The sequence below is a fragment of the Mustela nigripes genome, chromosome 3 (assembly GCF_022355385.1).
Source record: "Mustela nigripes isolate SB6536 chromosome 3, MUSNIG.SB6536, whole genome shotgun sequence".
Lineage (NCBI taxonomy): Eukaryota > Metazoa > Chordata > Mammalia > Carnivora > Mustelidae > Mustela > Mustela nigripes.
The window spans coordinates 65,472,756-65,495,477 of NC_081559.1; the positions used below are offsets into that span (position 1 = coordinate 65,472,756).

General features: G+C 35.4%; 1 protein-coding gene across 3 annotated transcripts in view; it reads left to right on the forward strand.

Annotated features, from left to right (window-relative positions):
- The window catches only part of UBR3 (ubiquitin protein ligase E3 component n-recognin 3), a 240,437-nt gene that overhangs the window by 93,639 nt on the left and 124,076 nt on the right, over positions 1-22,722 (forward strand). For all 3 annotated transcript variants that reach the window (XM_059394142.1, XM_059394144.1, XM_059394143.1), the window contains exons 20-24: positions 1,042-1,183; positions 3,071-3,175; positions 4,212-4,385; positions 6,214-6,674; positions 12,997-13,085. In XM_059394142.1, coding sequence (XP_059250125.1) covers positions 1,042-1,183; positions 3,071-3,175; positions 4,212-4,385; positions 6,214-6,674; positions 12,997-13,085 — 971 coding nt within the window. The remainder of the gene's footprint in view (positions 1-1,041; positions 1,184-3,070; positions 3,176-4,211; positions 4,386-6,213; positions 6,675-12,996; positions 13,086-22,722) is intronic.

Sequence of the window (22,722 nt, forward strand, 5' to 3'; positions counted from 1 at the left end):
ATCAGAGGGTTATGAGGTCAAGTCCTGTGTGTGGCTCTGTGCTCAGTGGGGAGTCTGCTTGAGATTCTCTCCCCCTCCTCCTCCCCACATGCACATTCTCTCTCACTCAAATAAATAAATAAATCTTTAAAAACAGTCTTCAACATCCTAATCTATTTTCTTAGGCTTTCTGTTAGAAATGTGTTAATATCCTTTATTATGTTTGTGAATTTGTCAGTTTCTTGTGTAATTCTCTTAGACTTTGCCTTTTGTGTTTTGAGTCCGCTGTTATTTGAGGGTGAAGCTTTTCAAAGGTGTCAGCTTTATGTGGAATCTCAGTTCCATCTCTAAACCTTGTATGAGCCTAATACCTTGAGATCTGCCTGCTCAAGGACTTTAAAATAATTGGTAATCACATTTTTAGTGCTTTTTTTTTTTTTTAAAGATTTTATTTATTTATTTGACAGACAGAAATCACAAGTAGGCAGAGAGGCAGGCAGAGAGAGAGGGTGGAAGCAGGCTCCCTACCAAGCAGAGAGCCCGATGTGGGGCTCGATCCCAGGACCATGGGATCATGACCAGAGTCGAAGGCAGATGCTTTAACCCACTGAGCCACCCAGGAGCCCCTGATATTTCTTTTTTCTAGTTTTCAGCTTAGGTCTCCCTACTCATTTTTATTCTATACAACATGTTTATTATGAAAGAATAGCTATCTGTTTGGCATTTTTGAGCAATTTAATTAAAAATGGTACTGCATAGGGCACCTGGGTGGCTCAGTGGGTTAAGCCTCTGCCTCCGGCTCAGGTCATGATCTCAGGGTCCTGGGATCGAGGCCCGCATCGGGCTCTCTGCTCAGCAGGGAGTCCGCTTCTCTCTCTCTCTGCCTGCCTCTCTGCCTACTTGTGATCTCTCTCTCTCTATTTCAAATAAATAAATAAAATCTTAAAAAAAAAATAAAAATGGTACTGCATAGAAAAATATGCAAAAAATTATAGAAAACTATTTAAACCAAAGTTTAATCTTAAATCTATCACCTAATTTTAGTTTGCTTTATTTTTACAGTTTAAAACAGAGTGGAAAATTCCCTGGAAATCCCTGGCCTCCCTATAAGAAAAGGACGCCACTGCACCCCAGCTATAAAGGTCTCATGAGACTTTTGCACTGTAAAACTTTACACATTGTGCTATTCACTCTGCTTTACAAGGTACAGTAGTAATTTGAATAGAAAGATTCAGATTAGAATTAATTTCTATAATTTTCAAATAAAAGTGTTAACAGATAATATTTACATAAAAGTACTATTTATAAAGCAAAGTGTATTTATACTAAATACTATTCATATTAAAGGTGTGTGAGGATATGTCATAAACACATAATATGTGAATTTTAAGTTGAAAGTTGAAATCTAAGTCTTTGTGGGAAACTATTCATCTTACCCAGTTTAGATAATGTTAAAAAATATTAATATAGAATATGTTAATAAAACTCAGAAAATTATTCTTAGTCATTTTTTTCTTAGTTTTAGGTTACTCATTTGAAACTGTAGGATTCACTGTCATAAGATTTCAAGCCAAAATTTATTTGAGTTTAGTTAATAATGTTTTATTTATTAAGAAGAGGCAATGTAGTAATGATAGGTCATAGTTGGGAGTCTGCAATCTGTTTTAGTGTTGTTCACACTAGCTGGGTGTGTGGCTGAGCCTTGGTTTCCTCTCTGTAAATAGTGGATTAGGAAGGATGATCTCTGTTGCCTCCCAGCCTACAGTTACCTCCTCCTGACACTGATCCTCCCACCATCTGTACTACCTGCCTACTGTTTGTGGAACACCAGTTGATAGATACTGTACTCCACAAATTGTAGATGTTACCTTGTATAATCCTCACAATAATTCTGGTCTATTGTTCCAGTTATAAAGATGAGAAAACTAAGGCCAGAATCTGTTGCTCAAGGTCAAATAGCTAGGTATATACAGAATTTGTATAAAACAGGTTTTTAAAAGATTATGAAAGTTTACTGTCTTCACCCCTGTGCCAAAGATGAACAAAAAAGCCTTCTTAGTAGTCAAAATAAACATTAGAAAGGCAGCTAACTGAAAGTTTTGTTCTTTAGTCCGAATAAATTAGCTCTTAGGTGACAAGTCCTTCCTTTTTTAAGCCTTCCCAGCCATTTGGGCAGTTTCTGTGAGGCCCATTCTAGAATGTCCTCTTTTGTACTCTCTACAGTCTCACCTGCAGCTAGCAAGGTATTCCCACAGAAGCTCCTCTTTGTACCCCTTCCATCATTTGGCCAGAGGGGTTTCTTATAGTGAGGACAACATGATGGCTGCCAGGCTGTTTTTTTTCTTAGGCTATTTTAGGTATCTTCCAGGTAGTAGTTTGTTGCATCATATTGAATGAATGATTGTTGTAGGTCAGCCCTGAAATCCTGCATAAGCTATGTAAAGCTTGCAATGTGTAATCCACATAAAGTCAGATTTATCGATGTTTCCTTGGAGAAGCCTCTCTTACCTAGTTGCATCCCTTTTTCCTTTCTCACCCATATAAACCACATACTTACACATACATATACTCATCTGCACAAAATACTCAGGCTGGGAACTTTAATTTTAGAGTCATTTTAAGAACATTAATATTCCATAAATATTTATTATGCTTCCAGTTATATGCCAGGTGCTATGCTAAATACATTTGCATGAATTATCTTATTTAGTACACTTACTTATCTGGTATTTTTGTCATCAGGAAAAGAGTATCAGCAAACGAGGATGCAAAACGTTCTTGTTAAAATTATTTTATTAGATACTAGTATATAATGATGGATTTAGTGGACTACTTAATGTATTACCTTTAGGAATCCATGAACCAGTATTTCTAGATGTTGTTTAAAATACTGTTGATCTTGAGAAGGAACCTGTTCTTTTGATTTTAGTTTGTCTTTTCACCAAGATGTAGCTTTATTTATTTTCTGATCATGCTGTACATTTATTTATATATATATATTATTATGTCATTTTCATCTATAACAACATATTTTTGGATAAAATATATTGTGCAGAAAAAGTAATTATAAGGCATTTTTCCCTCTTTAAAGATTTTGATGGATCATCAAAATCTGTCAGAACATGTACTCTGCATGGTTTTGTATCTGATTGAATTAGGACTTGAAAATTCAGCTGAAGAGGAATCAGATGAAGAGGTAAGTTGGTTTCTTATGTTTTTAAATATTAAAATTATAAAATGCCGTAACAAAGGTAGTGTATCATCTGGAAATGTATTTATGGATTCATCATACACAGAAGATATTCTTAACTACTGGAAAAGGCCCTTTTTGATCTTCAAATATATATATTCTTTTAGAGGTTTCCCTCTCCTTATGATATTATTGAATTTGAAATTTATAATTCATAAAATGTAGATCTAAGACAAGGGGTTAGTGCACTTTGGTGTTACGCTGATAACATTGACTGCTGACTAATAATTCTTATGTTAGGATTTCCATCTAGAATTCCTAATAATTTGATTAGGGATTATTTTTGAGTAGCATGTTCTTTTGGGGAAGGTTTTAAGTATATGAAGTAAATATGGGAGAATTTTTAAAGTATTCAAGAATACAAGTTGTTAATGTTATAGGACTTTAGAAGTATCATTTCCATAAAAACAGTTGTTACTAGAAATTGATTTTACAAGTGTAAGATTCCCTTTATCCCTTCTCTCCAAAAAAACAAAATATAGCACAGCATAGTGACAGCAAAAACAAACAAGTAAAAAGACTAGGCAGTATGTTGTTGTCTAAGTTGAGTCAATATATATTCTTTCGTAGGTATTTAAAGATCATTAATATTTCCTTAAGACTAGGTCAGACTTTGATTTTTCAGACTTTCTTCTGCAGTTAGTCCACATTAGGATTACTTGACTATATTATGAGTTATTACTAATAGATGCTGAAAAATATTCTGTACTGTTAAGTATTTCAGATAGAAAAGTGTATTTTTTTCAGGAGAAATTTAGCTGACTTCCATTGGACTTACCCATATTAGTATTGAGAAATTTATTCTTGTATTTTATGTTTGGATTTGTGTTTATTAGCACTTTATAATATATATATTGAAGATGAGACTGTAAAGGATTTGGAAATAAGACAGGCAGTGGATGATTGTTTGGGCTGATTTCATCTACTTTGTATGTTAGAGCAGATTTGACAAGCTTTCATATTCATTATGTTCATGTTTTAGGCATCAGTGTGTGGACCAGAACGTTGTCACGACAGTTGGTTTCCTGGCAGTAACTTAGTGTCAAACATGCGACACTTTATAAACTATGTTAGGGTGAGAGTTCCAGAGACTGCTCCTGAAGTGAAGAGAGACTCACTTGCAAGTACCAGCTCTGACAGCTTGAGTTCTTTACAAGTAAGTGTAGAAGAGAGAAAGATAAAAAGGAAAGACTATGTTATGATGGGGTATTTTGTTTAGATCATCCTATGATACTCAAAAGAAAAATGTAGTTTTAGGTAACTTTAAATTGTCTTTTGTTTCCTATTATATATCTAAGCAACTTCTTCCTCACCCATCTTTTTCCTTTAATCTGCCAGAGTTCACGAAGGCCAAAAGTTCTTCAAAGAGAGGTAGATGTATATAATATTTGCATTAACTAGCAATATGGCTTTAACTGGAAATCGGAAAAACACTTTGAAGTATTTGTGTGTATATGTGTGTGTTTAATATGGTTAAATTAAAAAAAAGTTTACTCTGTGTGTGTTTTTAATAGTGATTTAGGCTTAATTTTAAAGAAAATTCATATTACTGAAGTTAAAAAATAATACATAGTATTTAATAGTGTGTATTTCTTAGGATTTTGGACAAATTATAAACAGCACATTTAGGTCTGTTTGCGTTTAGCATTGTTACTAACATCTTAAAAATGAATGTTTCCTAAATCAAAATAAATTTAATTTTTAATTGTTGGCAGCATGTCCATTTATAGTTTCTTTTTTTTTTTTTTTTGCTTCTAAGGCAATTAATTAACTTTGATAAAATAAGTTCACACAAATCTTAATATATTGTGTATTTGGATTTAGTTTGAAAACCACCTTTTTCATTGCATGTAGCTAATTAACTAATTTTTAAAAGGCAGAAATGAAAAATCTTAAAATGACATGCCAAGTAACTAAACTTAATCACCTCTAATCTGTACAATCTATTTTTGTGGGTAGAGAGCACTGCATCAGATGCTTCTGTTAGTAGGGTCCATTTATAGGAGCTTTCTTTGCCTTTGACAACATATTTTTACTGTGAACACCATAAGGAATTTTGATTAAACTGAAATCTTAATAAGAAGCAGCTTTTGCCTCTAATGTTGGTACAGAGTACTTTGAAAAATAGTTTGGATGTTAAAAAATAGTGTATACTATAATTTAGCTCATAAAAGCTCAACTGATACTGGAGCATCCTTTCAGTGCTTGCTTAAAAAAAATTAAATCCATTAAATTGACTCAGATCCTAATTAAAAGATGATTTCTAAGAGCTCTGATGCAGCTTGACTGCTTGAACAAAAGACTATTTAGAAGATAAATTACTGAGAGAAATATTTAAAATTTGTTCAAATAACAAATTATAGTGGTATTCAGATATGACACAAATCAGTTTGGTTTTTCATCTTTATATTTCCTTTGAGTAACTGTGTGTTAGAAGTAATTTTCAAACTTTGAAGTTCTTTAGAAATGAAATTAATTAGTAGTTCAGATCCATTAATTTAGGAAAAATTTATAATTTACTTAACTAGAAAATGTAGCAGTCTTATACAAGTTAGTAAAGAGTATAGTTTTCTTTTTTTAGGAGAAGTATAGTTGACATACAATGTTATATTTGAAGAATATAGTAGTCTTGATAAATAGTGGTGGAACATATTTTATTCCTGTAAACTGGTGAGGAACTTAGTGTATGATTCCTCTTTAATATGGCTATAGGTACTACTCAGGTTTTGTCTGTTTTTCCTGGTAAATAGGCCTAGGAGGCTGAGAAAGAGGTGTTATTGTGAATAGCCGTCTTTCTCCTCAGAATTGTTTCTGGATTGAAAGAGACTAAATATATTTAAGAGAGGTAAAGGGATAGACTTACCCAAAGGACAAATCTATTGAATAAATCCTCACATGAAACTTTGAACATTGTAGCGCTAACATATTTTTACACTTAGCACTGAATAACTTCTCTTGATTTTCTTTCTCTTTTTTAATGGTAGAATTCTGGTACAGCTCAAGTTTTCAGTTTAGTAGCAGAGCGTAGAAAGAAGTTTCAAGAGATCATCAATCGCAGTAGCAGTGAAGCAAATCAGGTGGTTCGTCCCAAAACTTCAAGTAAATGGTCTGCTCCTGGTTCGGCTCCACAGTTAACTACAGCCATTTTGGAAATTAAAGAAAGCATATTGTCTTTGTTAATTAAACTTCATCATAAACTCTCAGGAAAACAAAACTCCTACTATCCTCCTTGGCTTGATGACATAGAAATTTTAATCCAACCAGAAATTCCTAAATATAATCATGGAGATGGTATAACTGCAGTAGAAAGAATTTTACTAAAAGCTGCATTGCAAAGCAGAATGAACAAGCGCATCATTGAAGAGATATGTAGGAAAGTGACCCCTCCTGTACCACCCAAAAAAATCACTGCAGCAGAGAAGAAAACACTGGACAAAGAAGAAAGGTAATTTTTATTTTGATGTTTTAAACATGTTGTCTGGTACAGTTGAAGATTTGATAGATCTTCTTTTTTGGCTAATCACCTGGATGTTTAACATCTATAGTCGTAGCTGATTCCTTTGTAAGATAAAGGGAACCAAACACAGTCAGTGCTTGTGCATGTATTATGCTTGAGTTAGTTGGGGGTGAAAAGAATGCTTACCCCAGCATTAAATTATTACCCTAAACTTGTAGGCAGCCCCTTTTAGAAAAATTGCTCTTAGTAGGTTATCTAAAAGTTCTGCTTCTTTAAAAAACTATCCTCAGTTCAACTTTAAATGAGAATAGAAAACTAAAAAAAGATACCCTAATTTCTCAGAATAAAAATTTGATTTTTTTTTTTAGCCTTTTCCAATTTTTCCAACAAATGATCACTAGTTATTGAACAAGTAATGTTTCAAAACATACTTATAGCTCTAGCTTTTAGAACTTCAGGTTGCTTTTTATTTGTTGTTAAATCATAATGTACTTAACTTTTTTTAAATTAAAAGAATTTTTTAAGTGAATTCTGCACCTAATTTGGGGCTTGAGCTCATGACCCTAAGATGAAGAGTTGCTTGCTCTACCAACCTAGCCAGCTAGATGCCACTGTTAAATTGTAATATTTGTATTTAAAAATAACAATCTTCCTTGGATAATGTTCCTGTTCACCAGTCTAGGGGAGGATGGGGACCAAGATAAGAGAGGCTTTGGCTTAGCAGTAAAGTTGATCATGCTCAATTACGTTCATTACTAAATTTAAAGAGGACATCCAGGTGAAGACGTCCAGCCAGATAAAGGGTTTGAGACTTAGGGGAGAATTCTGAGTTAGCGCTTTAGATGTGGGCATATAGGTAAGTAGTTAAAGGCTTATATGGAAGAGTGTGTATAGTAAGAAATGAGAACACTTACTATAAAACTTTCTATAAGACAACATTAAAGGGAATGACTGAGAAAGGAATACCTATAAAGGTGACTGGAAAGGGATGGCTAGAGTGAAAGAGGAGGAACACTGTAGAGAGTGGTGTTCAAAGGGGTTGAGAAGGGAAGAAACAGTGAGTTTACACTACAGAAGTTCAGATAAGATTGGCAGTTCCACTTGATTCAGTAGTTAGGAGGTTGTCCTTTGGTAACTGTATCAGGAGCAATTTAAATTACATATATAGTTGTATTTCATTTTGATGCAATTAAATTTGTTACAGATAATTTATATTGAAAATATATATAAAAGTCTCAGTAGATGAAGAATGTAGGAGAATGTGCCTAGGTGGCTCAGTCCGTTAGGCGTCTGCCTTCAGCTCAGGTTATGATCCCAGAGTCCTGGAATTGAGCCCTGCATTAGGCTGTCTGCTCCTTTCTCTCCTTCTGCCCCTCCCATGTACTCCTGCTCATTCTCTCTCAAATCAATCCATCAATCTTAGAAAAAAAAAGATTGTAGAAGAGTTTTCTTTCTTTCTTTTTTTTTAAAGATTTTATATATTTATTTGACAGACAGAGATCGCAAGTAGGCAGAGAGGCAGGCAGAGAGAGAGGAGGAAGCAGGCTCCCTGCTGAGCAGAGAGCCTGATGCAGGGCTCGATACTAGGACCCTGGGATCATGACCCGAGCGGAAGGCAGAGGCTTAAACCCACTGAGCCACCCAGGCGCCCCAAAGAGTTTTATTTCTCACAGTACTTCATAAATAGGAGTTGTTATAAATAACTAAAATATAATTTATATGACAGTTTGTTAATTTTGAATCAGTAACCGCCTAAGATTTAATAGATCTACTGATAAAATTAGAAGGTTGAAAAACGAGGTAAAATTCTTATTTTTATTAACCTCTTAAATTGGTCATATTTTCTTGGTTATAGAATAATGTCTTTTTTTATTTTTTAATTTTATTTTTTAAATTTTTTATTTTTTATAAACATATATTTTTATCCCCAGGGGTACAGGTCTGTGCATCGCCAGGTTTACACACTTAGAATAATGTCTTTTTTTAAAGAAGATAAACTTATAGTGAATCAAATTTTATTTTACTTGGTTATTTTGGTTTATTTTGTAACAATTACTCATAATAGATGTGATACTGGAGTAGATCAGATGCCATTCTTGCAAAGGCTCTAATGCTGTTGTAATAAATAATAGTCTGAAAAAAAGGTGTTTTTTTTTTTCCCTCCCTTTTGGGCTTTGTTTCCTTTGGTAATGTTGATGATATTGATAAGTCCTTGAAGCTAATTCTATAGTAGACGGTGAAGGATTAAGATGAATTTATTTGAATCTCACTATGCTTCTCACGTCTTTTCTCAATTTATTTTGGATTTTGGATTAAGTTTTATTTAATAAAGGCCAGACAGTTTATAAAAACTTGATGGTGATACAGTCCCAACTACCTCACCTGTGGACAAACTTGGCATCACATCCGTAATAGTAACTACATAGAAAATAAGATACAAATAGGAAGGAAACCCTTAGACACTTATAACAATATGCAACCTCAGTGTTTCCACCTCTGGTATAATAATGGAAAATTACTGGGTTGTATGAAATCTGCCAGAACTTGTTTGTCTTTTCATTTTTATTTACATTTATGCCCAGTTTTAGAAAAGAATTACCTAAGTTAATAAAAAATTCACAAGGAAAAATAATTGATACCTTTTTTATGCAAATCACAGAAAGCGAAGATAGAATTTTTTTCTTTAAACAGTTTAAAACAGCATTCGTTTATTTTACTCACTGTTAATGTATATTGAAATGTAGGTGTGGTATGACAGGGTTCTCGACTTACAGTCTCACAAGGCTAAAATCAAGGTTACAGCCATAATTATCTGGAGCTTACAGTCTTCTAGGCTTATGGGGTTGTGGGAGAGTAGACATGCATTTTAATACTAGTGCTAAGCAGTTACATTTGTGGCTTCCTTATGTTTGGTATATGGAATTATTGTTTGAAATATTTTTTATGGATATACTCTAAATGTACATGTAAAGGTGATTTATAGAGTGGCATAACTGATTTTTTTTTTTTTTAGGATTTTATTTATTTGACAGATAGGGACCACAAGTAGGCAGAGACAGGCAGAGAGAGAGGAGGAAGCAGACTCCCCACTGAGCAGAGAACCTGATGTGGGGCTGAATCCCAGGATCCCGGGATCATGACCTGAGCCGAAGGCAGAGGCTTTAACCCACTGAGCCACCCAGGTGCCCCAACTGATTGTTTTAATTAAAGAAACATAAGAAACTTACAAATTAACAGAGTAGTGGTGTAGGAGACCAAACTTGTATTCTGTCAATGCTATTGTTTCTGACAGCATTTTTGGAGATCCACAAAATGCTTCGAGCATCTCTAGCACATCTTTGTTTCCATTTCTTTTGTGTTGTAAATTTTTGTCCTTTGAGGATATATTTAATTTTTTTATAGTTAAGTTCAGTTAGCCATATAGTACATCATTAGTTTCACATGTAGAGTTCAGAAATTCATCATTGCATAGGCTAAATAATAAATAATTCATAATTGATGAATTAATCCAAAGGAATATTTATGCTTAGGTTTGGAATATAGTTTTATTCTTTGTCATATTTGAGACTTTTTTTTTTTTTTTTACTTGAAACAAACTAAACTTGGAAGAAAGAAATCTTAGTAGGAACTGGGAAATCTCTGGCTTCTGCTCATTCTCTTTTAGGAAAGACCTATTCTTTTTTTTTTTTTTTTAATTTTTATTTATTTTTTCTTTTCAGTGTTCCAGAATTCATTGTTTATGCACCACGCCCAGTGCTCCATGCAATACGTGCCCTCCATAATACCCAACACCAGCTCATCCAACCTCCCATGCCCCTCCCTTCCAAAACCCTCAGTTTGTTTCTCAGAGTCCATAGTCTCATGGTTCATCTCACCCTCCAATTTCCCCCAACTCACTTCTCCTCTCCATCTCCCCATGTCCTCTGTGTTATTCCTTATGCTCCACAAATAAGCAAAACCATATGATAGTTGACTCTCTCTCTTTGACTTATTTCACTCAGCATAATCTCTTCCAGTCCTGTCCATGCTGGTACAAAAGTTGGGTATTCATCCTTTCTGATGGAGGCATAATACTCCATAGTATACATGGACCATATCTTTTTTTTTTAATTTTTATTTTTTATTAACATATAATGTATTATTAGCCCCAGGGGTGCAGGTCTATGAATCACCAGGTTTACACACTTCACAGCACTCACCATAGCATATACCTTCCCCAATGTCCATAACCCAGCCCCCCTCTCCAGCTACCCTTTCCCCTCCAGCAACCCTCTGTTTTGTGAGATTAAGAGTCTCATATGGTTTGTCTCCCTCCCAATCCCATCTTGTTTCATTTTTTCCTTCCCTACTCCCGAAAACTTCACTTTGCCTCTCAACTTCCTCATATCAGGGAGATCATATGATAATTGTTTTTCTCTGATTGACTTATTTTGCTCAGCACAATACCCTCTAGTTCCACCCACATCATTGCAAATGGCAGGATTGCATTTCTTTTGATGGCTGCATAGTATTCCATTGTTTGTATCTACCACATCTTTTTTATCCATTCATCTGTTGATGGACATCTAGGTTCTTTCCATAGTTTGGCTATTGTGGACATTGCTGCTATAAACATTGGGGTGCATGTGCCCCTTCGGATCACTACATTTGTATCTTTAGGGTAAATACCCAGTAGTGCGAATTCTGGGTCATAGGGTAGCTCTATTTTCAACTTTTTGAGGAACCTCCATGCTGTTTTCCAGAGTGGCTGCACCAGCTTACATTTCCCCCAACAGTTGGACCATATCTTCTTTATCCATTCGTCTGTTGAAGTGTATCTTGGTTCTTTCCACAGTTTGGCGATTGTGGCCATTGCTACTATGGACATTGGGGTACACTTCTTTTCACTACATCTGTATCTTTGGGGTAAATACCCAATAGTGCAATTGTAGGATCATAGGGAAGCTCTTATTTTTAATTCCTTTTTTTTAAAAAAGATTTTATTTATTTATTTGAGAAAGAGAGACAGTGAGAGAGAGCATGAGAGGGGAGAAGGTCAGAGGGAGAAGCAGACTCTCTGTGGAGCTGGGAGCCTGATGTGGGTCTTGATCCCAGGAGTCTGGGATCATGGCCTGAGCTGAGGGCAGTTGCTAACCAATTGAGCTACCCAGGCACTCTCTATTTTTAATTTCTTGAGGAATCTCCACACTGTTTTCCAAAGTGGCTGCACCAGTTTGCATTCCCACCAACAGGTAAGAGGATTCTGCTTTCTCCACATCTTCTCCAACACGTGTTATTTACTGTCTTACTAATTTTGGCCATTCTGACTTGTTTAAGGTGGTATCTCAATGTGGTTTGATTTGAATTTCCCTGATAGCTAGTGATGATGAACATTTTTTCATGTGTCTGTTTGCCATTTGTATGTCTTCTTTGGAGAAGTGTCTGTTCATGTCTTCTGCCCATTTTTTGATGTGATAATCTGTTTTGTGTGTGTTGAGTTTGAGGAGTTCTTTATCGATCTTGGTCATCAGCCCTTTGTCTGTACTGTCATTTGGGAATATCTTCTCCCATTCTGTGGGTTGCCTCTTTGTTTTGTTGACTGTTTCCTTTGCTCTGCAGAAGCTTTTGATCTTGATGAAGTCCCAAAAGTTCCTTTTTGCTTTTGTTTCCTTTGCCTTTGGAGACATATCTTGAAAGAAGTTGCTGTGACTGTTGTCAGAGGTTACTGCCAATGTTCTCCTCTAGGATTCTGATGGATTCCTGCCTCACATTGAGGTCTTTTATAGGAAAGGCCTATTTTTAATGTAACAGTAAATCTGACTATTCTTATCTTGTAGATTTTATTCATATCTAAACATCCTAGCTTATTCTAGCAATCAGTTTGCTGTTCCTTGTGCCTGGGGTTAAATTGTGGGTTCCTTGCTAAAAAGAATTTTCTTACTCTTGCTACCAACTGACATACACTTAGGAAATTGTGTTGTTGAAAATCCAGATTTTCTGCTTTAATTATTTCACAGTTTAAAGTAAATCTTGGCTTTTATTTTTACCTTTTTAAGCCAGTGATCTTCAAACCATCTTTCAACAGTGGAGGGGTGCCTGAATGGTTTAGTTGGTTAAGCATCTGACTGTTGGTTTTGGCTCAGGTCATGATCTCATGGATTGTGAGATCAAGACCTACATTGGGATACCTGCTCAGCGGGGAATCTACTTAAAGATTCTCTCAGATTGTCCTCAACTCTGTGCCAAAGGCTTTTCATACAGTATACACTCCTGAAATTTAGTAAGTCTTAAACACGTCTGATACATATCACTTTATTTATGTTTAATCTAGGCGACAAAAGGCTAGAGAGAGGCAGCAGAAATTGCTTGCAGAGTTTGCTTCACGACAGAAAAGCTTCATGGAAACTGCAATGGATGTTGGTAAGTTAACATTTATTAGTTTAGAACTCTTACAATGATACATATTACTTCAGGGATTATCTAGTTCAATTTTTCACCAGTTTTCAACATTACAGATGGATGATTTCTAGTCTTTATTTAAACAGTAGAGCGATGGAGGATCAGGCTGTTATAGCCAGTTTATTCTGTTGTTGCATGGTTTTAATTGTTAGAAAGTTCTTTATGATGGTAACAATATGATATCCTCTATTTTCCTCTGTTACTTTGTCCTTCAGATTTGTGAAGTTCACCAACATGTATTTACTTAATCTGATTTTTCCTGTGAAATCATCCTAAGACTTTTGAAATAGCTTTCAAATACTTTTAGTGCCTCCTCCTTCCACTACTCCTTCAGTAGTTCTTTTTTTTAAAGATTTTATTTATTTATTTGACAGAGAATGCACATAGGCAGAGGCAGGCAGATAGAGAGAGAGTGGGAGGCAGGCTCCCTGCTGAGCACGGGGCTGGATGTTGGGCTCGATCCCAGGACCCTGGGATCATGACCTGAGCCGAAGGCAGAGGCTTCAACCCACTGAGCCACCCAGGCGCCCCCCCCCTTCAGTAGTTCTTAAGATCAGTTGGACTTCTCACTTCATTAAGATTAGCGCTAACCTTTGTATAGTGAGAGGGGATGCCATTTTCCTGTAGGATAGTAGGTTGCTATGAGGAATGTTTAACAAACCTTGTAAGAATAGATTAAATTTCAGTTAATCTCAGTTTTCAGTTAACCAGGATATTCCCTTTCCTGGCTACCTCTTGCATTCTAGTGATTTTTTTTCTTTTTTTTAACTTTTAGACAGAAATGCTGAAATAAAGTTGTGCATTTAAAGTGTATACTCATATGTGCAAACAGGCATACATTCTTTCACAATGTAATCTTAGAAATTACATAGTATTTCTGTACAAAAGTACATTCTCATGCACTTTTGTGCACATAAGCACACATAATCAACATCCAGAAGAGGTGTGGGGGTTAGTCTAGATACAGTATAATGTCTTCTGAACCCTCAGCAGGTGAGTTTGTGTTCAAGACATAACTTTGATGTAAAGAATACTGTTTATCAGATTAATTTAGTATCAGTTGACTTTCTTATATGAAAGATGAGGATTTAGTTCATTGACACTACTTTCCCTTTTTCCATTCCATCTTCTCTTTCTTTCTGGAAATTCATGATTAGTATTATTTTTCACATATCAAATATAATTATAATGTATATGAACTGTTCTCTCTGTAGCCAGTTCCTTCATACTCCTTCATATAAAGTGAATTAATAAGCACCCTTGTTTTTCCTTTCCTCGTCTCTATGTTTTGCCTTTATTAGGTATTTCCTTTTAGATCGTTAGGGTTGCTGACATTTTCTTTTGCCGTCACAATCAGGTGTCCATCCAGAGGTTGACTTTAAGTGTTGAGAAATAATAGGACTTTAAAATTTTTTTTCTTAAAATTTTACTTACTTATTTTTTAAAAAAGACTTTATTTGAGAAAGAGAGTGAGAGAGAGAGAGAGAGAAAACATGAGCAGGGGGAGGGATGGAGGGAGAGGGAGAAGCAGATTTCCCTGCTGAGCATGACCAGTAGAATGTGGCAGAATAAATTTCTGATAAATGAAGTAAGTTACAGACATCATGACAGTTTACCCCTAAATATTTAAGCATGCATGTCCTGGAGTTGAAAATATTCTCCTATTCAATCACAATATATCATATGTAAGAACATTACTTTTTTTTTTTTTTTTTTTACAAAGCAAACATCTTCACAATATCAACCTTGATATTATGTCAAACTATGAAATTACTAAATTAAGTTAAAAATTTTAAATTGTTTATGGATCATTTTGTCCTTCAATATCAAAATTCTGTGTTCTGAAGTCACTTCAAGGCCGTCCTTTTTGTGGGAAGTAATGTAACCAGTGTGATACACAGTTTGGCTTATTTGTTTGCAACTTTAGGAGCTAAGAAAAAAAGCCTTAGTTAATAATATTTGTGGAACTTGCTTTTATCTGTTGCCTCCCTTTCCCAAGTGAGATAAAACAGATATAGTTTTCTGAGAAGTTGATTAAGCAAAGTACCTAGAGGAGGTTAGGAAGTGCTGTCTTGAATAGGAGAATGGTCACCCTTCCCCTGAGGAGACTACAGGGAAGAAGGAAGAGTAGATAGAGATCGAGGTGAGTTCCACTAGGCTTAAGGCAGATGGGGAATTGAGGCAGTTACTCAGTTGCTTCAGTTTTCAGGGTTAATTAAAAGGTAAGCTCTGCTGAGTGAAAAGAGTAACACCTGAGATTTGAAATAGCTGCTGAGGACAGTGGGAGATATTGCTCATGAAGGCTGACTATAAAAGTGTAAAAATTTATAAGCAATATTTAGAGGATATTATATTCAGTTATATTCAGGATCATTTTGAATGTCATGAGTCTGCAAAGTTAATGACTTCCTCTCCTAAATCTTGTTACTTGTGGAAGGTTTGACCTTTTTTTTCGGCAGTAGTCAGGGCACCGGAAAAACAATTGAGAAATTAGGTAGGTATGATTGCTAACCAATAGAGGCAATATCACAGAAGCCATCAGGATAATGAGCTTTGCTTTCTCCCAGTCCCCGTTCTTGCGTGCCTCTGTGGTGACAATGAGGTAGTATAGACTCATGAGCACTTGGTTTATTTATGTTGGTTATGGCAGTGCCAGTGGGATTCTGGACCATTCAGATCTGTATGTTCCTTTTGTTCATAACTGAGTCCCTTCCCAAAGAAATCTGACTCCAAAAACCTATTTGAGAGCCCATTTTCAAATTCCTGAGATAAAAATTGCAAAGTCACACGTCTCTCTGTCTCTGATTACCATTTGCTTTTGACATTATATATTATAATATTATTAACACATGACATGTGGCCTGCACCTGAGGCACCATCTGGCATTACCTAGATATAGTTTAATTTTAGTCCACTGCTTTGCTTCATTTGTCAGATTCCTTTGTCTTCTTGCATTATTTCTTATTTGTGTTATAAAAAATGTTAGCATTTTTTAGTTGCTTCTTATTTTGCCTTTATCTTTGTTTATGAGGGATGTTTTCTTAAGATTTCTAGTAACTTAACACTCAGAATATTTCAAATTTATAACACAGAGTACTTTACAAATTCTCTAATCTATATAGCACATTAGTAAGTAAAAATTTAGGGACAAAAGCTTTTCTTTCTGAATACAGCTGATTTCTGCTTTGTGATTAGTACTCTTTTTTATCTGTTCCTTAATGCCTTTCTATAGTTATCACATTTTTATATGACGAGATTTACCTCTGCATATTGTTTCATCTTTCTCTCCTGGTCATTATTCCCATTATTTATTTTTACTAGTCATCTAGGTATAGGAGTCAGGATGTTAGATTATAACCTTGATCCATTAAGGTTTATCATATAGATATGGCTGAAATGCAACAGAATTGAATTCCAAGCAGGAGTTCAGATGTTTAACATAGAATAAGAATTTATTTTGGAAATTATCTTCTGATCTTAAACATACTACATTTTTAAAAAAAGATTTTATTTATTTATTTGTCTGAGAGAGAGAGAGAGTGAGCACAGGCAGGCAGAGGCAGAGGGAGAAGCAGGCTCCCTGCTGAGCATGGAGCCCGATGTGGGACTCGATCCCAGGACACTGGGATCATGACCCCAGCCGAAGGCAGCTGCTTAACCAACTGAGCCACCCCGGCGTCCCCATACTACATTTTAATTGTATAAATTGTACAGTATAGGAGAGCATAAAGAAGGACATATTTTTTCCCTAATCTCACCATACAAAAGACATGTACATTACTGATATGATACTATATAATTTTGCCTTAATACACAATATTTTAACATACAAATATCCTTGTATTATTATCAAAACTCCTGTTTCCCATAATATTTAAAGTTGAAGAATGAATTTTTAAAGTTCATTGGAGAGAGAGCAAAGTATAGTGGCTTTGAACGTGGGCTCTTGGAGCCTGTCTGCCTAGGTTTATACCTCAGCCACACCATTACCTGAGGCAATTTACTTAACCTCTCTCTGCATCAGTTTTCACATAGTGAAAAAGGAATTATTATACTACCTACTTCCTAGGGTTGCTGTGAGGATTGAATGTATTAGTACATTTAAAACACCTAGAGTAGGGGTGCCTGGGTGGCTCAGTGGGTTAAAGCCTCTGCCTTTGGCTTGGGTCATGATCCCAGGGTCCTGGGATCGAGCCCCACATATAGTTCTCTGCTCAGCAGGGAGCCTGCTTCCTCCTTTCTCTCTCTCTCTCTCTCTGCCTGCCTCTCTGCCTACTTGTGATCTCTATCTGTCAAATAAATAAATAAAACACTTAGAGTACTTTGCCTATAAGAAGTGTTTATAAGCATTGGCTATTGCTATTCTTATTTTTAATTATATAATTTACTTAATTATCCCTTCATAATTAGACTATAGTTTTCTTCTTTTGTAAAAAGATTTTATTTACTTACATGAGAGAGAGAGTGCACGAGAAGTGGGGAGGGCAACTGGAGAGGGAGAAGCAGACCCTCTGTGGAGCAGAGAGCCCAGTGCAGGGCTTAATTCCGAGACCCTGGGATCAGGATCTGAGCCGAAGGGCTAATGATCTGAGCCACCCAGGCTCCCCCTATGGTTGTTTTTTTTTTTTTTTTCTAATTTTAATTATAAATATTGTGTAACCAAAAGTTTTTCTGTATTTTGAGTTTGGGTATAAGAATATGAGTTTTGGGGGATGATGGTGATACATTGTTTTGTATGTTAACTGTCTTCCCACCACTGTGCTAAATATAAATACATTCTGTATATTGACTTATTTGTCCTGACATCCCCATGAGAGAGGTGGTGTTATTCCAGACAAAGATGCCTAGACTCAGAGTAAGTAATTCTTCTGAGGTTATACTGTAGTAAATTGTAGGGCCTGGGCAATCAACAAAGCTTGTCTGCTCTTTACTATTTCTTCATATTTGGAGCAAATAAAGGAGAGTTAAGTGCTCTTCCCCTAAGTTGGTAGCCACGGGATGAAAGGGACAGACATGAGATCAGTTGCCAAGTAAGAGGTGAATAGACCTGATGATTGATTGATTGAGTCAGGCACAAGGCACAAGATAGAAGGGATATGCAACATGTTGGGAAATTTTTTGTTTTTTGTTTTTTTTTAAAAAACCAGAATGAAAAGAATACTACTTTTCCAATAGCTGAATCAAAAATCTTTGATGTTCCTCTATTAGTCTAGCCTGTTGTTAGGGCCAGCCCTGCCCAAATCACATGAACTGAAAGGGAGTGGTGAGGGGGCAATTCTGCTAAACAAAAACTGAAGTCTGCTGAGGGTGGGAGATACTAGGTAAGTTGAAATAACATTTGTCCACCATACCCGGCCTTTAAGATTTCATTTGGGATGTGGGATTGTCTAAGCAACAGCTGGCACACATCAGGATTTGGTTGATTTTTATTGTTGTTGGTTGTAGAGGAAGCTATTTATTTTGTTATTTAATAATACATTTAATTTGAGGTTTATCCTCTTATTTTTTAACATGTATGCTAAATATTTAGTGTTATCATTTATATAAGAAGGGAGGGTGAGATATGAATGTATTTTATAAATTATGTTGAGATATAAAAATACTTATATCCCTAGTGTCCCTTTCTTAGGTAAATGATAACATTCTTAGGTAAATGATAACTAGGTATGCTTTCTTTACCATGTTTTTTTCCACTTAACATTCTACCCTGGAGATTCCACCATGTAGTGCATAGAGATCTTCTTCATTCCCTTTTCTAGCTGTATAGTATTCCATTTTGTAGGTTTCTCCTTCCCCCCATATTTTATTCAGATTGTCTTCTGTTATTGGAATTTGGGTTGTTTCTACTACAAATAGCACTGCAGTGAATATCCTTGCATATGTATCTATTCATATTTTGATAATATCTACAAGATGGATTTTTAGAATTGGTATTGCTAGGTCAAAGGGTAAATACATATATAATTTTGCTAGATATTATCAAATTGCTTTCATAGGAGTTTTACTGTTCTGCATTCCCATCAACATTGTATCATAGTATCATTTCCTTACATCCTTATCATTAGAATAAGTTGTCAAACTTTTGTTTTTTGATAACATGGTAGGGGAGAAGAAATGGTATCATAGTCTAATTTTAATTCTCTTACTATTAAAAAGGATGATCTTTATATTTTTAACTGCTTCTTATTCCCTGATATATCTTTTTGCTGCATTAGACAGTTTGGGGTATAATTTTATCATAAGTTAGACTCTTTTTTAGTGCTCTTCCATTTCCTTAGAATCAGGCACAGCTGTGAACTTTGTTTTCTTTCAAGTAGGACCAATCTACTTGTGACACTGGAATGCATGTAGTGCATAGTTTTATGTATCTATGGCTGTTGCATATATGTTTAAAAACATTTTATGAAGTATTGTAGTTTTGAATCATTCTCTGTAACTTGTGAAATTCTTGCTCTCTCAACTAAGTAGAAACTTCTTGAATTCCTTTTTGTAAAAAATTTTTTAATTTTTTATAAACATATATTTTTATCCCCAGGGGTACAGGTCTGTGAATCACCAGGTTTACACACTTCACAGCACTCACCATAGCACATACCCTCCCCAATGTCCATAACCCCACCCCCCTTCTGCCAACCCACCTCCCTCTAGCAACCCTCAGTTTTTTTTGTGAGATTAAGAGTCACTTATGGTTTGTCTCCCTCCCAATCCCATCTTGTTTCATTTATTCTTCTCCTACCCCCTTAACCCCCATGTTGCATCTCCACTTCCTCATATCAGGGAGATCATATGATAGTTGTCTTTCTCCGCTTGACTTATTTCGCTAAGCATGATACCCTCTAGTTCGATCCACATCGTCGCAAATGGCAAGATTTCATTTCTTTTGATGGCTGCATAGTATTCCATTGTGTATATATACCACATCTTCTTTATCCATTCATCGGTTGATGGACATCTAGGTTCTTTCCATAGTTTGGCTATTGTAGGCATTGCTGCTATAAACATTCGGGTGCACGTGTCCCTTCAGATCACTACGTTTGTATCTTTAGGGTAAATACCCAGTAGTGCAATTGCTGGGTCATAGGGCAGTTCTATTTTCAACATTTTGAGGAACCTCCATGCTGTTTTCCAGAGTGGTTGCACCAGTTTGCATTTCTACCAAGAATTCCTTTTCAATGAAATTAGAAAGCAGACCTCATATATAGAATATTTTTTGCACTGTTTGCTCTGAATATAAATATATCAGTTTTGGGGATAGTGTTAATCTGTCATGTTTTTAAAATTTTTATTTAAATTCCAGTTAATGTACAGTGTAATATTATATTCAGGTGTACAATTTAATGATTCAACACTTAAGTACAACACGATATTCATCACAAGTATGCTCCTTAATCCCCATCACCTATTTGACCTATCCCCCATGGACCTCCCCTCTGGTAACCATGAGTTTGTTTTCTATAGTTAAGAGTCTGTTCTTGGTTTGTGTCTCTTTTTTTCCCCTTTGCTCATTTGTTTTATTTTTTAAATTCCACATATGAATGAAATCATATGTTATTTCTTTCTCTGACTAACTTACTTAGCTTAAAATAATACTCTCTAGCTCCATCCATGTCATTGCAAATGGCTAGATTTCATTCTTTTTTATGGCTGAGTAATATCCATCACGTACACACACACACACACACACACACACACACACGTGTGTGTGTGTGTGTGTGCCCACCTCCCCCTCCATCTTCTTTATCCATTCATCAGTTGATGGACATGGGCTGTTTCCATAATTTGGCTGTTGTAGATAATGCTGCTTTAAATATGTATCCCTTTGAATTAATATTTTTGTATTTTTTTGCACTACCTAGTAGTGCAGTTGCTGGGTTGTATTGTAGTTCTTTTGACTTTTTGAGGAACCTCCATACTGTTTTCCAGAATGGCTGTACCAGTTTGCATTCCCACCAGTGGTGCAGGAGGATTCCCTTTCTCCACATCCTAGACAACACCTGTTGTTTCTTGTGTTGTTGATTTTAGCCATTCTGACGGTGTGAGGTGGTGTCTTATTGTCACTTTGACTTGCATTTCCCTCGTGATGAGTGATGTTGAGCATCTTTTTACGTGTCTCTTGGCATCTGGATGTCCAAAGAATAGACATTCTTTGGGAGAATGTCTATTCATGTCTTCTGCCCATTTTTAATTGGCTTATTTGTTTTTTTGGGTGTTGAGTTGTATAAGTTATTTATGTGTTTTGGATACTGACCCTTGATCAGATACGTCCTTTGCAAATATCTTCTTCCATTCTGTAATTTTCCTTTGCTGTGTAGAAGGTTTTTATTTTCTTGTAGTCCCAATAGTTCATTTTTGCTTTTGTTTCCCTTGTCTCAGGAGACATACCTAGTAAGAAAATGCTACAGCTAATGCCAAAGATCAGTACTATGGCCTCTATTCTCCCCTAGGATTTTAAAGATTTCATGCCTGACATTTAGGCCTTCAATTCAATTCAATCTGTTTTGAATTTATTTATTTCTTTTTTTTGAATTTATTTTTGTGAATTTATTTTTGTGTATGGTAAAAGAAAGTGGTCCAGTTTCATTCTTGCATGTTGCTGTCCAGTTTTCCCAACACCATTTGTTGAAGAGACTGTCTTTTTTCATTGTGTATTCTTTCTTGCTTTTTTGAAGATCAGTTGACCATATAGTTGTGGGGCTAGGTCTGACATTTTATGTCAGTCATCTGTGATGTGGTGTGTTTCAAAAACTGCAGTCCATAAATAAAAGTTATATTTTGGTTATTCTATAAATAAGGCACACACTTATACCAATCTAAAACATTTTTTAAAAAGCATAATAGTGTGCTTAATATATCATATAAAACTAAATGTAAGCAAAGCTAATCATCTCTTCCTATGTTTCTTTCAACCTCACCCCTCTGGAATAAATTACTGTAAACAGACTTTCTTGCTTCATATGAATCCATATAAAAATTATATAACTGGATTTTATGTTTTTTTTTTCTGAAATAAAATTATACTGTACATAAGGTTGACTTTGCTTCCTTTTTTAAAAACTTAATGTATCATGAATATCCCTGAAAATTTTGTATGGTATATATATAGATCTCTTTTTATCCCAGATTTCATTATGAACACGTGTGTGCACACATGCATGGAGTATTACATGAATGAGATTAATATACATGCTTTTAATTTGTGTTGTTTTTTCTTTTTCTTCCATGACCTGTGATTACAGCTTGGTTTGTGTATTCCTGTGGTTTTCTCTATATTTGTATAATCATATACAATCATACTATGATTATATGGTCATTTACTCTTCTCCCTCTCTTTCTCCTCCTTCCGCTTTCTTCCTTCCTTGTTTTTGGTCATTGTTTACTTTCCACGTGAGATCACCCTTCCCCGCTCTGTATCTCAGTAATACTTCTAAGTCTTTACCAGTAGTTCTGTTTCAGCAGTTCTCAACCTTGGTGCATATTAGACTCATGATAGCCTCCTTGAAGTAATACCTGTATCTAGGCTCCACTACAGACTAGTTAAAGAAGAGTCTTTGAGAGTGGGGGTCAGGCATAGTGAAAGTTCCCAGCTGATTCTAATGTG